The sequence below is a fragment of the Penicillium alfredii genome (assembly GCF_028826965.1).
Source record: "Penicillium alfredii strain IBT 34128 chromosome Unknown utg000007l_segment0_segment0, whole genome shotgun sequence".
Lineage (NCBI taxonomy): Eukaryota > Fungi > Ascomycota > Eurotiomycetes > Eurotiales > Aspergillaceae > Penicillium > Penicillium alfredii.
This window is the reverse complement of record NW_026622704.1, coordinates 53891-69727: the sequence shown is the minus strand read 5'-3', so window position 1 is coordinate 69727 and position 15837 is coordinate 53891. Positions and strand designations below refer to the sequence as shown.

Here is a 15837-nt window from a genome sequence, read left to right as displayed (position 1 = left end):
GGGAGGTGAAGTGGTGGGAGAGTGAGATCACACAGCCACTGTGTCTTGAAACGAGCAGGCAGCGAAAATAAAACTGCCTAGGAGTTCAGTGGGTCCTCGCTCAATCAGTGATTCGAAGCGGTTGCGGTGAATGTAAACAGCGAAATAAAGAGAACACGAGCAACGTGGGAAAGACGAGGTTGAAGCTGGGAAGTTCGTCCGGGGGGAGTTTGGCCACCCCAACCAGGCGGTGGGGGCTTTTATCGATAACAACCACCGCTTTTGCCACAACCGCTGTCATCGCCAACATGCCTCTGTATGTATCATCTCTCGGCTGACATACTGGTTGCTAATTTCGTGGCAGTCATCTCCTGGGCAAAAAATCATGGAACGTCTACAACCCCGAAAACATCGCCCGCGTCCAGCGCGACGAGGCACAGGCCAAAGCCCGCGAGGAGGAGGATGAACGTCGCATGCAAGAGATTGATGCCGAACGCAGGATTCAGATTCTCCGCGGAGAACGCCCGCCGATTCCTCCACCGCCACCGCTTCCTCAGTCAACCGAGACGGCTCTGCGACGGGAACGAACTAATGCAGACGGTATTGGGGCTATTCGAAAAAGACGGCGTCTGGCCGGGGAGGATGATACCGATCGTGATATTCGGATCGCGCAGGAGGATGCGGCACAGACTTATTTTAGTCGCGAGAAGTCCGCTCTAACGACTCGCCGGGGCAGCGGCGAGATGCAAGCACCTCTTATGGACAGCGCCGGCCACATCAACTTGTTTCCAGCCACCAGCGCCAATCGCAAGGTGGAGAAGAATGTGGAGGCTGAAGCAGAAACAGCAAGACAGGAGCGCAGCTACGAGGATCAATATACAATGCGGTTTTCAAATGCTGCAGGATTCAAGCAAAGCGCGGGCCGGAACCCATGGTATTCATCCGCAGCCCAGGATGCTAGTGCCTCGGATTCTATGCCCCAGAAAGATGTGTGGGGTAATGAGGATCCAATGCGAAAGGAAAGGGAAAGGACTCGTCTTGATATGAACGATCCTCTCGCGGCCATGAAGCGTGGGGTTCGGCAGTTGAAAGCCACTGAGCAGCAGCGGAAACAGTGGAATGAAGAGAAGCAAAAGGAGCTCGAAGTACTGGCTACAGAGGAGAGGCACTCGAGATCGAGCTATCGACGCAGACGGTCGCCACCGGTGGGCAGGTTGGAGGATTTTCAGCTTGATGCTTTGCCCAATAAACATCGCGAGGGTCACGATCGAAGGAGCTCCCGACATCATCGACACCGGGATCGAAGTCGAAGCCGCGATCGTTCAATTCGACGGACCTCTCACAAAACCTCGCATCGCCATCGTCATCACAGGGAATCTCACAGTGACACTCGGCGATCATCTAAGTCTTGAAGCTAACCCTGAAACAATAAAACAATAAAAAAAAAACATATCGATGGCTGTTGCAGGCGGAATAAAGGGATAGCTTCTCCTTCAATACCCCCTGTCGTCCAATACCATATAGCCAAGTCATATGTGATTTTGCTCTGGGTATAATATTGTCTGCCAAAGTATCTATAGAGCAGGTCTTCCAGTTCCGAAACAACTGGAAACACCGAGTTAGATGAATAAGAAGACTAGGAAAGAGGCGAAGAAAGACATTGCAATTCTCCATAAGATCCTCATTGAAGACCCCAGCGTTGGTTGCCTTTCTCCTGGGAACTTCCTTCCCACTCAATACTGATGTTCAACAACCGCGAGCCCTTTTCCTTCTTCTGGTAGCCCACCTTGCCTGTGATAGACTGTCCCTTCTTCAGAGGTTGCGGAGACTTTTTGCCATGGTCGATGAGCAGAACACCCTGCTGCCAATGCGTTTCGGGTCCATCAGGCCCAGTTGTGAAAGCCACAATACCCCTCTTCTGCATCTCCGAAGGAACAGCATTGTCGGGCACCACAGAGTCTCTCGAAGGCATGAAAAAAATGTCAAACCAGATTGCCCATCCATCGAGGGCATCAATATCCTCTTTCAGAGTGACCTGGAAGTCCTTCAGAAAGGTCAATTCATCGACGGTGATGGTGTGCAGTGGGAGTGACAGGAACACGGCTGACTCTGCTGCAATCGTGGTGGGTTGGATACTGCGAACAAGAGCGTCGTCGTAGATGTTGAGAAACATGCTGGTCATCTTGAAGCCATAGACCTCGTTCCAGAAGGAAATGTGGGATGCAATGAAGTCGGGATCCGTGAAAGGTGCGATCCGGAGCGTCGCGTGCGACGGAACCATGAGGCCATCGGGGGCCAGGTAGCGATCTCGGGCGTAGATCACCGAATCAAACATGGCTTCAAATAGCAGCGCATAGCCCATCCACTCGGAAATAATGATGTCGACCTGCTCTACCGGAAGAGCCACCTCTTCAATCTTGCCGCGGATACATCTGATCCCCAGAGGTTAGTATGATTGGGGCCATATGCAATGACTTCAATGGAAAGCAGGATCCTTACGTGATCACATCGCCCAGGCCATTATCATATACGATTTCCTTGGCCCGATCAATGATGTTGGAGTTGTCCACGGCGATCACCTTCTTTGCGCCGGCCTTCGCGCAGAACATGGACAGAATCCCGGTTCCACAGCCCACATCGAGGACCACCTTGTCCTTGAAGATATGCTTGTTGTCATACACAAAATCCCGGTAAGAATCAGTGCGGATGCTATCCTTCAGCATCGACTCATGGATCGCTTCACAAACACATTAGCACAAAATCCAGGGTGAAGTATGCAAGGCTTGGGACCTACCGTTATAAGCATACGAAGAGAAATAATCGGCATCGGCTTCTTGGATTCGATCGGTCGGCTTCCTCGCAGTACCATGGGCAGATGAGGTGGACCCGAGTTTCTCGTCTTCCTGAGACAACTGGTCCTCCATAGATTTCTGCACGGCGAGCCTGTACTCAGAAAATTGATTCTGGAGTCGTTCCAAGTCCTCCTGGAGTTCAAGGACGCGTCGCTCTGCCTCACTCCCAGGAACTGAGTCGTCTCCATGGTCCTCGAGTATGTCGTCCAAACTATACAGCAAGGCGTCATCCTCGAGAGTGGGCTTGAGGTAGGCATCGTCGGCGAACTTTGCTTTCGTCGAAACATCGGGGGTCTTGTTCCCCGCCTTCACCTGGGACCGAACATAGTTGACCAGTTTGATCATATCCAGGAATTCCAGATCTGCAATTGCCACAGCCCAGGTCAGACACACAATGGCTCCATTTTCCAGCTCGAGGGTCACATACCAAGTTCTTTCTGAATCTTCGGCAGGTCGAAATGGTGGTTTTCTTTGCTATCCTTCAACATGGAACGTACATCCGGAAAGACTTCCTCAGAAAATAGTCCCACGACGGGCTGCGAGTCATCTTCTGGCTCAACATCTTCCCAACCCTCCTCGTTGCTTGTATCTGAATCGTCAGAAATGGACCGCGAGTCAGCGGGAGCCTCATTGGTGTGGGGATCAAGACGGGTGGAAGAAGACATGGCGCAATTACAATTGAAGCCAGTAACCAAGTAAGGAAAAAAAGAAGAAGAAGAAGCAAAAGAAAAGAATCGTAGTGGAGGGGCATGTCCTCCGATAGGAAAAAATTCCTTTATCAGGCGGTGGCCTCAGGCTGCCAACGGTTGCCCCGCCGTTTGTTTATTGCCAGTGGACCTTGCTCGACGCTCTCTTTTCGCAACACCTTCAGTGGCGATGGCTTTCTTATTCAACCGCGGCCGGTCGCGGTCACCAGCCGAGATTGTTCGGTCATCCAAAGAATTATTATCCAGGATCCACGAGTCCCCTAATACCCCCAAGGTTGGATCAGCCGACCCAAATTCCCTGGCACGAACATTAACGGATTGAGAGCCCAGGTTGAAGAGGAGCTGGCGAAACAGCTCAGTCAAATGAAGGTGATTGTACAAGGCACACAAGGTTAGTCCACCGTTTTGGTTCAACTCAACAGGATTGACAAGATCACTCTGGATCAGAGGTCAACACGTCGCCCGATCAGGTCCACGCGCTCGTTCAAGCCGCGATTCACGAGGATCTACTATATGATCTCTCCCAGAGTATTCACCTGCTTCCATTTGAAGCCCGAAAAGATACGCAGACGATATTTTCCCATATTCTCCGATTCCGGCCCACCTCATACGCGAATGACAAGGATCCCCCCGTCATTTCGTACCTGGTCCACCACCGACCCGAGATTATCGTGGAGTTATGTCGAGGCTACTCTCACGGTCAAAGTGCCATGCCCTGTGGAGTCATCTTACGAGAAGCCCTCAAGTTCGACGTGATCACGGCGATCGTGCTATACGACCAGTCGGGGCCCGGGGAGCCAGCCGTCCGACTGTCAGAGCTGAAACCAAGTCTCGTGCAAAAGGGAGACGGGGTGTTCTGGAACTTCTTTGACTGGGTCGACAAGAGCAATTTTGAAGTGAGCGCCGATGCGTTCACGACATTCCGGGTAAGGTTCCTTTGGGGGCGGAAAGGATGGCCGTCGATCATTACTGACGCCGCTACAGGAGATCTTGACCCGTCATAAAAGTCTCGTGACGGCATACCTCGCCACTAATTTTGACCTGTTCTTTGGGCGATTCAATGGCACCCTCGTGCAATCAGACTCGTACGTGACCAAGCGGCAGAGCATCAAACTCCTGGGGGAAATCCTGCTGGACCGTGCGAATTACAATGTCATGATGGCTTATGTGGAGAGCGGGGAGAACCTCAAGCTGTGCATGAAGCTGCTCCGAGATGACCGCAAGATGGTGCAGTACGAAGGCTTTCATGTTTTCAAGGTATTCGTTGCCAACCCGAATAAATCCGTGGCCGTCCAGCGGATTCTCATCAACAACCGCGACCGGCTCCTGAGATTCTTGCCCAAGTTCCTGGAGGACCGAACCGATGACGACCAATTTACCGATGAGAAGAGTTTCCTGGTACGCCAAATCGAATTATTGCCCAAGGAGCCTGTGGAGCGGGCTCGGCCTACGCGCGAGTCGCAGTCCGGGATCAACCCGACGGCGATGGCTTGAACTGGATCCGAGGCTGGGCCGCTGGATCGCAATGACTGTTTTATGCTCTGATGAATGATATCACTTCTTGGTATAGCCTAGGTGGTTTTGACTGGCGTTGGAGATGCCTCGAAAGGCCCATGAATTTGGACCATGGAGTTTTCAGGGGGTTTGTTTACGAATTTCCACTGTCCCGGTATTCATACCTCCTGCGGTATATTCCTGACTCGTAGTCCATTCTCTTCTCGTAGCTGACGGTGAGCTTTCATGGTGCATATCCAGGCTGACACGCGTTATATGACACTGTACTAATTTAAGCGCACTTAGCGTGCTCCACACGGGACTCCTGATCTGTTTATTGCGTGGCCCAAACAAGACCCTGGGATAGGAGCAATGATCTCCAGGATCGCCCAGGATCTTCCAGCCGTCTTTTCTTGTCAGGGGGGCAGATTTGCGTTGAATTCGCAGAGAGACGCGACAATCGAGAGAAAAGATACCGAGGCGTGGAATGGGAAAAAAGGCGTTGGACCGACTCCACACCTTCTCCGACTGTCCCCCCCTAATTTTAATTTCTCTCCGACCCTGACGAAATCCACCTCGGCCATGCCGTCCGCAATCTTGTCGCTCCTTGGTGCTTTTTTCGCCTCTTAGGTCTCTCATTACCAATTCGCCGCCTTGATCCAACCCCCCTCTCTCCCCTCCTCGACGACCTGTTCCTGTCGCTCGTTTCGCGAACATCCCTCCTTCAACATTGACAAGTCATGCCGGGATAATGGTGGATGGTTTGGCATCGTTAACGCCTGGGCGGTCGCAGTCCCGGTCGATTCAGGCGCCCTTGGAAGACGTTCGCCCTGTCTCATTACCCACGCCCAACGCGCCACTCGCCCCTGATGGTCGGTCCCTCAGCGCGAGCGCTGCCTCGAGCCCTCGCGACTCCCAGCCTACGTTCCATGCGAAGGAACCCGGGTTGATGCCGTCTACACTTATGGGAACTGGGAGCCGAATGGCACGCGCCGAGGGCGGCTATTCTGGATCCAGGCCGGCTTCGGTGCGCAGCGTTCCTAGCATTGTTATAGACCACACGGGCACTCGTCCCAGTTCGCGACCTGGTTCGCGTCCGGGATCGCGATGGTCAGAACGAAAATGGGGGGTTTCAGAAAGAAGTCAAGCGAGTTGGAAAGGAAGATTCAGTCCGAGTCACCTCCACCCGTGCCGCCAATCGACTCGCCATTCAATGGGATCAGCATGGACATTCCCACGGGCTCTCTGGATGGCCTTGGGCACACCATGAAATTCTCGAGTCGCGGGAGCCTCATCAAAGACAAATCGAAAAAGCCACATCGTGTTCAGGAGGCCAATCCGAAGTCCGAACCACATCTCGAGGAAGAATCTGAAGGTCAGGACGCTGAATCAACACCCGCCCCCTCGATCTCGACGGGCCCCAATGATGCGGAGAATGCCACGCCGAAGGCGACCCCGCGGCCCGTCCGAACACAAAGCACCCTTCGCCCAAGACAAACCATTCTTCCGAACCGGGCCATCTCGGCGGACGAGGACATGCTGTCGCGACGAGTTCGCCTGATGTACGAAAAGGGGGAGGACAATATCACGGACTCCGAGGTAGCGAACGCAATGACTTTGGAGAACAGCGTGCTCTGGGAGGAGAACGCGGCTTCTGATTCAGGAGTCCCACAAACGCTCGCCCCCGAGTCCAACGGGACGGAAACGCGGCAACGGGCCTCGTCCGAGGTAGAGCGCACCAGAATGAAGAGAGAGACCCAGGAGCTAGCGGGAGGCATCGAGTATTGGCAGAATGTGGGCGCAGGAGAGGTGGACCGCTACGGTTTCATCCATGCCCCTGCGGCGAACTCTCCGGATCGTACGGAGCCTAATCCCATACAACGCGTGACGACGAGTCTTCTCCTGGCCTCGGAAACCCCGCGGCGAAAGCGTTCAATTCGGCCCCCGTCTGCCCTGGCTAGCAATCGCTCTTTTACGGCGCGTTCTCCAACTCGCAAGTTATCCCAGAACTCCATGGGCGCCCGGCCATCGTCATCACAAAGCGCACACAGCACGCCCCTGCGACGCTCAGGGTCCCGCTTACGTTCTGCGGCAAACCACCTTCCCCACAACCGAGACCGCAAATTTAAAGATGAAGCGGGTGATATGCTCACTCTCCCATTCGAGGCTGTTAATGGCGAGGGAGAAAACCACTCTCCCTCGCGCGCCATGCGCAAAAAGGAATGGGAACGCGAAGATAAATGGACCAAGATGGCTAAACCCATCAAGAAAAACAACCATGGGGGAGGAATGACCTTTGAATTCGATACAAAAAGCACCAAGCTTATCGAGCGCACCTGGAAAGGCATTCCGGATCGATGGCGGGCGACAGCTTGGTACTCCTTTCTTGAAACCAGTGCAAAAAGGCACCCAGGCAGTCCATCCGAGGAACAGCTCATTGAAGCCTTTCGCAAGTACCAATACATCTCGTCGCCGGATGATGTCCAGATCGATATTGACGTGCCACGAACCATCACTAGCCACATCATGTTCCGACGACGTTATCGGGGCGGGCAACGATTGTTATTCCGTGTGCTTCACGCTATGTCTCTGTATTTCCCAGAGACTGGCTATGTCCAAGGCATGGCGGCTCTCGCGGCCACGCTCCTCGCATATTATGACGAGGACCACGCGTTCATCATGCTCGCCCGGCTGTGGCAGCTACGTGGTCTGGGGGAGTTATACAAATCCGGCTTTGCTGGTCTCATGGAGGCTTTGGCCGACTTCGAACGGGAATGGCTGGCGGGAGGCGAGGTCGCCACCAAACTGGTACGTCAATTGAGTTGACTTTCTTCGGGGGACGTTGCTAACTGGTTGTATTGCAGAATGAAGTTGGAGTCCCACCTACCGCGTACGGCACTCGCTGGTACCTCACTCTTTTCAACTATTCCATTCCTTTCCCGGCTCAGCTTCGGGTATGGGATGTGTTTATGCTCCTTGGGGACGCTGAAAACATCATGGCCCGGCCGACAACATCGTCTGGGAAGAACGGCAAGGAAGAAGCCCCTGCGAGCTCGTTTGGCCAAGGCCTAGATGTCCTCCATGCCACATCCGCCGCTCTCATTGATGGTATGCGAGAGATCATTCTCGAGTCCGACTTTGAAAATATCATGAAAGTTCTCACTAGCTGGGTTCCGATCAAGGACGTCGAGTTGTTCATGCGAGTCGCCAAGGCCGAATGGAAAGTCCATCGGCGCCGAAGATCACCCTAACTATCATTCCCATCCTCTTGTTGGTATATTATTATTCCTGCCACTAATCCTCGCCCTACTGTCATGATGGGTGCATGATACCCTAGTGACCGCCTTCCTTATTCCATAATGCCTCCTTTCGGCGCGTTTGATTGTCTATCAACGGTCACTCCCACTTTTTCCAAGCTTCTCTGGACTACCCGCGCACTCTTAATCCTAATAACGGTTTTCCATCTTATTCTCACTGCACATTCCTTGGCTGGTTTCTTTTTCACTGCTACTCCCCTCCCCCCTCCATGCTTGACCCTCATGGCAGTTGATTACTTCATGATACCTATTCCTTTTGCTTATCCATTTCTCTGTTTCTCGGTTCTTGCCTGTGTTCAGGTCTCGTGTACATGACAGTTGAAAGTTGGCACTCCGTGTCCTTGTCTCTGGGCGAGTTCACGAGGCTCGCGAAGTATGATAGACTTTGATACACATTCCTGTCACGCTTCTATTGATGTACCCGCAGCCAGGAGTCTATATATACTGGAGAGTGGAACAGGTTACTCTTGATACCCTCGAATTGAGACTTTGTTGGTTTGGAGTTTGCCGTGACAGAGAACAGCGAGAACAACCGTATCACGTTTTGTGTGACAAATTTCCAAGCTTCTCAATCATCTGTTGCTTTTAACTCAGTAGCCCCTTTCCGCCCTTGGAGCCCAAGTTGCCCTTGCTGACGTAGGTGTCTCTCAGCCACTGCATAGCTCGAGGGTCCAGGCCACGTTGCTGAACATATACCTCTTCGATGTTGGCCACGGTATCCAGTCCGACAGTGTCCATCATCATACATGGGCCCTTAGAAGCTTGGAACCAGCTTTTGAACATGGCATCAATGGTATGGCCGTCGCTAACCCCATCGGCCATGACCAACAGACATTCTCTTTTAATAGAAGCCCAGATTCGATTGAAGATCAAGCCAGTGGAGTCGACCTTGGCATGCGCAGGCTGAAAACCGGCGGCGCTGGCCTTTTCCATCAAAAAGGGGAAAGATGGCTGGATCCGTGTAACCGCAGGACATGAGCTCGTAGTAAGTCTGCTCAGGCGGCATATAGTAATGGCCATTGCAGATGCGGTAGTTCTTCTCGGTTTTGACGATCATCTGGCTAGTACGTAGCGACGACGAGTTCGAGGCAATGACGCAGTCTGGCGGCGCGAATTGATCGATTTGGGCTAGTAGCTCGATCTTCAGGTCCAGTTTCTCGGGAATGGCTTCAATGACCATCCAGGCGTTCTGTACGGCGTCCTGTAACGACGCCGTAACTTTGACCTCGCCGGGAGTGGTGCCCAGTCGCGCTGCTTGTTGTTCCTTGTTGGCTTTTATGAAATCCAATGCACCGTCGTAATTGTCGGCCGACTTCTCGCAGAGCAACACGACGTACCCGGCGGCCGCCCACATCATCGTGATCCGTCGGCCCATGACCCCGGCGCCCACCACGGCGATGGGGCGGGTGGTTGTATCGGGGGAGTCCACGGAGAAGAAGGCATAATAGTTGAAAGACAGATCAGGCGAGATGAAGCAGGATGGTCAGCTCGTGTGGGTAAAATACAATGTAGGTGGACAGGCCTTGGTTGTTGGAGTGACTGGCTGCCAATGATGCGATGATGATAGAATGAACTCACCTTACATCCGGAGCCGATGATCTAACAGTGAGAACAGCGGTGACTGAGTCGCTGGATCGGCTCGAACATGAAAAGAAAAAAAGGTACTGTGGCGGTCCTCGTAAGAAATCTCAAAGTTAGGCCAAGGCGATGACCTTCACCAGAGACCAGAGTTAGGGCTTCGAGCATCGTCGTCTCACTCGCGCATTATTGCATTATTCTATTACGGCGATGTAAATTTACCTGTCTGCTTATAGACTGGTTATCGCGGTTTTATTTTGATCTTTATTTTGTTCATTTAGTTAGTTATCATTCTTTGTCTGAGCAATCCCAGTCTAGAAATCCTTATGTATATTCTGAAGATATCTCTGCACAAGAATTGACCAACGCACCTAGTTTCCCACCTATTCTATTGACTGTACTTGTAAATCCACTTGCCATGATCTCAATAAAACCCAAAAGATCAAGCCTCGGGCCTGTCAGAAATCCACCACTCAGCCCGCAAAGTATATATCCATGGATATACACCCCCACGCTTACAAGTTAAGCCCGTGATACCCCTCATGCCAAGCACCCCCAATGCTGATCTCTTCAATCTTGTCCGGGGTAATTGGCTCCAATTTCCCCGGGGAAGACTAGGTACAAATACCCGCGGCATGACCATGCTCCTCTCTCCCTCTCTTCATTTCGTGTACTACAATGTCTCACTCAATCCACCCTCCAGAAAAGGTCTCCGTTGGTCAGCTCCAGGCTTCTCAAACCTCACAGTCTACACAGTCTAGCGCGATGGAACGTCAACATGATGAAAAGATCACCGACCGAGAATCAGCCAGGGTTGACATTCCGGAATTTCCATCTATCGATGAAAAGACCGTTCTTCGAAAGATGGACATTCGCTTAATCCCCATGCTGAGTATTCTGTATTTGCTTGCATTTCTGGACCGCGGGAACATTGGAAACGCCAAGATCGAGGGGCTCTTGGACGATTTACACATGTCTGGGCCTCAGTATAACTGGACCTGTACGGAAAGCTCTCCATTGTTACGGTCTTGGGTTACAGTCTATTGACCGAATACTGGTGTTTAGTGACGGTTTTCTTCTTTACCTATTGCGTCTTCGAGCTGCCCAGCAATCTGCTTCTCAAGAAGCTAAGACCATCGCGTTGGCTGCCACTGATTATGATTGCTTGGGGCATTGTCATGGTAGGTCATTGACAGCATTTACGGATGTCAAGAAGCCAGGCTGACCGGGTTACAAAGACCCTGATGGGGGTGGTCCATAATTACACAGGGCTGCTGGCGACTCGCCTCTTCCTGGGGATAGCTGGTATGTATTTTTCCCCCGCCATTATTCCCTCGATCTTTCTACATACTGATAGAAGTTAGAGGCTGGGTTGTACCCTGGTGTTGCCTACTACATCACCCTGTGGTATCCACGACACCGGGCACAGTATAGACAAGCATTATTCTTCAGCGCGGCAAGTATTGCGGGGGCTTTCTCTGGTATTTTGGCATATGGGATCGCGGTAAGTTGCTGTCCTTTTATTGACCATGAGAATAATCGTTTAATTTGACGAGAATGTCTAGAAGATGGACGGAGTGGGCGGCTACGCCGGCTGGCGTTGGATATTCATCTTAGAAGGACTGTTGACTGTCGTTGTTGCCCTTGTTGCGCCCTTTGCCATTCACGACTGCCCTGAAACCGCCACTTTTTTAACTGATGCCGAGCGCCAGTTTGTGATCCACAGTCTAAGAACCCAACATTCATCCGATTCACGGGAAATGGTTCAAGACCAGACCAAATTTCACTTTCGTTATGTGATTGAAGCATTTACAGACTGGCAGATATACGCAGGGCTATTTAGTAAGTGTATGGACCTCTTTCCCCGTGAAAGCAAAACCTATCCGCATGCTAACCGCGGGGACATTAAGTGTACTGGGGCATCACTTGTCCTCTTTATGGGATCTCTCTTTTCCTTCCGTCCATTATCAAGGACTTGGGGTATACATCCTCCACGGCTCAGCTGCTGACTGTAAGCATCTTGAGTTGGCATTGGCCTGAAATGTATGGCCCTCGACCCTAATGCCCTATCAATAGGTACCGATTTACATCGTGGCAGCGATTGTCGCCGTGTTCGCGGCCTGGGTATCCGATCGCCGCAAGCAACGGTCTCCCTTCATTTTGTTCTTTATGGCCATGATAGCCATTGGGTTTATCATCTGCCTGGCATCAAGTGGTCGCGGAGTGCCTGGTGTCGTATACTTTGGAGTCTTTGTGGCCGTCGTCGGTAAGCCTGGCATTTGCGCTGTTGTTGAGGAGCGTTTCTGACAAGAGCGCCTAGGAATATACCCTGCCTTTCCAGGGAATGTGACATGGGTCAGTGTCAATCTAGCGGGTGACTATAAACGAGCTGCTGGAATGGCCATTTACATCGGGCTAGGAAACTTGGCGGGAGGTGAGCTTTTGGCCAACTATCGATGGGAAACGGATGGTTGACGTGTTTTCAATGTAACAGCAATGGCATCGAACTTTTATCGCGCTCAGGATGCACCACAATACATCCTTGGTCATGCTCTCGAGCTGGCATTTGTTGTCGTCGGCATGATTGCCACGGTTATTATGCGGTTCACCTACCAATGTATTAATCGAAAGCGAGACAGTCTTGACTTGTCACAGTACTCCTCTGACCCAGACTCACTCGGCGATCGCTCCCCTTTCTTTCGATACATGTTATGAGAGCCAAGCATTGCTAGCAAAAAGAGGTCCTCTCGCGGAAGCCCCTTGGGGTCAACTTCTGTTGGCAACCTTTACTATTGTGGGAAAGAAATATTCATTTTTGAGGACCGTGTGCAGCTGATTGAGGAGGCCGTGGTCAATGCAAAGCCAATAGATAATATCAGATGGAGTATATACGTTCATTTCGAGGTCAGCCCCGAGAAGCAAAGCCCTGGGAATGTATGGCAGGTACTATTAGTCTTCTTGCCAATACTTTACCCAAGCTCTTGGCCGACTTGGAGAGTGAAAACCAGCAATAACTGACATACTTCTGACGCTTGATACAACGTAGCTAAGCTCCTCAAGAATATCAACCACACCCAACCGTTAATATGAAGACGAAAGGAAGGATTAATCAATCAACATCAAAACTACATGATTCCTTCTGGTTACTCAATTATCAGTCTAAGTCTTGCCCGTCGACACAGTTGGGTCACATTTTCAGAGAAGCTTGTTTCCCACATATAGAACCATCAGGCGTCATACAAATCAGGCACCATCGAGAAAGCATAATCTAGACGTACTCCATATCGCCATCTAAGCACAGACAAGCCTGCTTTTGCTGATCACCGGTCTGGTGAAAGATTGAAAACTAATGGTGCCACATGTACTAATGGGAATTCAGAGGAATCGAAGCTAGCGAGGTAAGAAGCGATCCAGCGCCTTGAGAAATGGGTTTGAGGCCCCTTCCAGTAACAACAGAACATTTGGTATCAATACAAGGATGGTGAGAAATTGGAGACCATTAACATGATAAGAGTCAACCCTCAACGCCCATTCGTAGAGCTATTGTCGCATGTTCCTGTCATACAGACATCAATTTGTGAATGGGCGAGGGATTTGCCGCTAAGAAACCAACCGAGACATCGAGAGCATCACCCGGTCAGAAATTGTCTTTATCGATGCGAGCTGTCCCACTCGAGTGAGTGCTCATGCCTATATCTTGCGATAGATGTGACGCATCATCGGCATCCGGTGGGGCCTCAATTTGGGATTTTTCGTGCTGTTCAGGAATATCCTGGCCCTGATTCCGGGGCTTGTGCTTGACCTGAACCCTGCTGGCGGTAGATTTGCGCAAAGATCCTTTTGGACTAGGATCACGAAGAGGCTGCATTGTTTCTGTGGCGTGAGTTGAAGTTGAACCTTGTAATCGTTGGAAAACATCATGATCCGCTGCAGGGGAGTCGTGGGAGCTGGACACGTCGCTTTGGTCTCCGGAGGAACTGGTGCCAGTCAAAGTCTGTCGCGAGCATTCACTCGATTTAGCGCCCATTTCCGAAGAGCGAGATGATGGGGGAGGGACTGGGTCGTGTAAGATTTGGGGTTTTCTTTTTCGACCTGGGGAGCTTTCACGTTTCTCTGACCGAAGGTAGGATTGTGCATTTGGCGCCGGCCCGGGCTCCTGCTGGCCTTTTGTCAATGACGCTGAGGGGTTTTTTTGACCCGGAGGAACATAGTGGTGGAAAGAGAGAGAGGGGGACGACCGGCGCGGACGAGTCTCCTGTCGGGCTGCGGTGCTTTGGGACGAATGTGGTACGGGGGGACCAAAAGCGGCCCTGGAGAGGCCATACTGGGAAGGCTGGGCAATGAACGTGTTGGGGGAAACCAAGCGAAGATCCCGGGGCAACTCTCCTGGAAGTGCTAGACATGGCTGTGACGAAGTTGGCGGTGGAAGCGTCGTGGGCAATCCTGGACCAGAAAACGACTGCGGCTGCGCTGGAACAGGGACTGTAGCTGTTCGGGGGGTTGCGACAGGTGCTGCTGGGTCATCTCCAGCGAGAATTGGGAGTTGTCTCCCCCACTCATACTCGTAAAGATGAATGGAATCATTTGCGGCGGAACACCGGCACGCAAAGATTCCACCAGCATCGCTTGCTCCACTTTGCGTCGCTCCAATTTCAACGTCTCTTGAAGGGACCTTTCCTCCTCCTGTACCCGTCGATCTTCCTCCGCCTTGGCCTGAAGCCAATTCTGCATTCTCTCCGCGTGCCATTCGAACGGAGCCGCGGGGAGGGGAGTCGAGGTTCTCCCTGGCGCCGATCGAGTCACGCCAGGTGGCGGAGGGAGTTCTCTCGGGGAGGGGTCCATCGAGTCGAATAGATCAGATCAAGTGATTTTAGTGACCATTTAGCGCGGAAAAACCTGCTATGAAGATATTGAGGATTCATATAGCTCTTGCGCTTCGTAGTTGTAGGGGTGAAGAGTGAGTATGATTTTGCGCTATGTTCTGGAAAGAGAGAGGGAGAATGAGTGAGTGTATGAGAGGAAAAGGAGGTTGGCCATGACAGTCTCCTTCTCGGGGAGGAAAAAAGTGAGGGATCCAACGGGCTCACTACCAGAAGGCAGCCCAGTTATTACTCGAATAGGAAATAGAGACCTACTCGTCCAGGTCGCACTCTAATTGGCTGCCACGAGGACGGGGAGAAGCACGTGATGTCGTTGGCTGGCAGATGGTCAACCTGAGGCACCGAGAGACTTGAATTGAATCGCCATGGAGATCCCGGCCAGGCTTGGAAAAAGAAAGAAAGAAAAAGAAGCGGGCGAATCTCTATGTATAGGGAAAAGGATATTTGGGGCCAACATTTTTTGAATTCCGACCCGACCCTGTACATGGGGCCAACTAGGAGGCAAATACGCAATCTATCAAAAGCGGGTATTTTTGGACAAAGACTGTCGTAGTTAGAGAATATGTGAGAGATCCACTGGGGCAACCAGAGAAACTTGGGTGTTGAAGAAGACCATCAAAACAACAAAAAACATAGCAAGAAATGGACCGCGTCTGGTTGCCCAGAAGGGGGTGGGCCGCCCCCTGTTGGGTGACAGGAAAACCGATCCATGCCGGATCAGGAAATTGTGATGTTGCTAGGAAGAGAACTATCCTTCAAAAGGAGTTAGTTGATTCTCCTAAAAATAGTGATGTCATTCTATCTGGATTGAAGGGGACTGGAAACGGATCTATTCAAGTGTCATAGTAAACATGCCTAGTCAAGCTTTTCATAAATAGTACGGCCATCGCCGAGTGAAAGGGGGAAAAAAAGGAAAGAAAAGGAAAAGAAAAGAAGTGACTCTCTAAACCGACAACTAAATGTATATATGCTTTGCTTAGGGTTGCACACTCGAGCAAGAAGGGGTATACAAAACTTGCTTGTATTTCTA

At 51.5% G+C, this 15837-nt stretch overlaps 8 protein-coding genes across 8 annotated transcripts; 4 read left to right on the top strand and 4 right to left on the bottom strand.

Annotated features, from left to right (window-relative positions):
• Nucleotides 1-287: 287 nt before the first annotated feature.
• NUU61_004690 (uncharacterized protein) lies at nt 288-1419 on the top strand (the record flags this gene model as incomplete). The annotated part of the gene is made up of 3 exons (XM_056655272.1): nt 288-295; nt 344-1192; nt 1239-1419. The coding sequence occupies 3 exons, from the start codon at nt 288-290 to the stop codon at nt 1417-1419; spliced, it is 1038 nt and encodes a 345-aa protein (XP_056510885.1).
• Nucleotides 1420-1660: 241 nt separating this feature from the next.
• Nucleotides 1661-3496, bottom strand: NUU61_004689 (protein arginine methyltransferase RmtB; the record flags this gene model as incomplete). Its single annotated transcript, XM_056655271.1, has 4 exons — nt 1661-2411; nt 2479-2716; nt 2774-3193; nt 3259-3496. The coding sequence occupies 4 exons, from the start codon at nt 3494-3496 to the stop codon at nt 1661-1663; spliced, it is 1647 nt and encodes a 548-aa protein (XP_056510884.1).
• A 211-nt stretch (nt 3497-3707) lies between these two features.
• On the top strand, nt 3708-5032 carry NUU61_004688 (Mo25 family protein; the record flags this gene model as incomplete). Its single annotated transcript, XM_056655270.1, has 4 exons — nt 3708-3812; nt 3869-3929; nt 3986-4464; nt 4523-5032. The coding sequence occupies 4 exons, from the start codon at nt 3708-3710 to the stop codon at nt 5030-5032; spliced, it is 1155 nt and encodes a 384-aa protein (XP_056510883.1).
• A 751-nt stretch (nt 5033-5783) lies between these two features.
• On the top strand, nt 5784-8283 carry NUU61_004687 (putative TBC domain protein; the record flags this gene model as incomplete). Its single annotated transcript, XM_056655269.1, has 3 exons — nt 5784-6142; nt 6181-7840; nt 7897-8283. The coding sequence occupies 3 exons, from the start codon at nt 5784-5786 to the stop codon at nt 8281-8283; spliced, it is 2406 nt and encodes an 801-aa protein (XP_056510882.1).
• A 651-nt stretch (nt 8284-8934) lies between these two features.
• NUU61_004686 (3-hydroxyacyl-CoA dehydrogenase family protein) lies at nt 8935-9724 on the bottom strand (the record flags this gene model as incomplete). The annotated part of the gene is made up of 2 exons (XM_056655268.1): nt 8935-9268; nt 9324-9724. The coding sequence occupies 2 exons, from the start codon at nt 9722-9724 to the stop codon at nt 8935-8937; spliced, it is 735 nt and encodes a 244-aa protein (XP_056510881.1).
• Nucleotides 9725-10605: 881 nt separating this feature from the next.
• NUU61_004685 (allantoate permease family MFS transporter) lies at nt 10606-12642 on the top strand (the record flags this gene model as incomplete). The annotated part of the gene is made up of 9 exons (XM_056655267.1): nt 10606-10927; nt 10993-11108; nt 11166-11232; nt 11292-11431; nt 11493-11769; nt 11838-11938; nt 12004-12193; nt 12248-12361; nt 12422-12642. The coding sequence occupies 9 exons, from the start codon at nt 10606-10608 to the stop codon at nt 12640-12642; spliced, it is 1548 nt and encodes a 515-aa protein (XP_056510880.1).
• A 922-nt stretch (nt 12643-13564) lies between these two features.
• On the bottom strand, nt 13565-13954 carry NUU61_004684 (uncharacterized protein; the record flags this gene model as incomplete). The annotated part of the gene is made up of 1 exon (XM_056655266.1): nt 13565-13954. The coding sequence occupies one exon, from the start codon at nt 13952-13954 to the stop codon at nt 13565-13567; it is 390 nt and encodes a 129-aa protein (XP_056510879.1).
• A 368-nt stretch (nt 13955-14322) lies between these two features.
• Nucleotides 14323-14769, bottom strand: NUU61_004683 (uncharacterized protein; the record flags this gene model as incomplete). The annotated part of the gene is made up of 1 exon (XM_056655265.1): nt 14323-14769. One exon carries the CDS (start codon nt 14767-14769, stop codon nt 14323-14325), a length of 447 nt encoding a protein of 148 aa, XP_056510878.1.
• Nucleotides 14770-15837: the final 1068 nt, after the last annotated feature.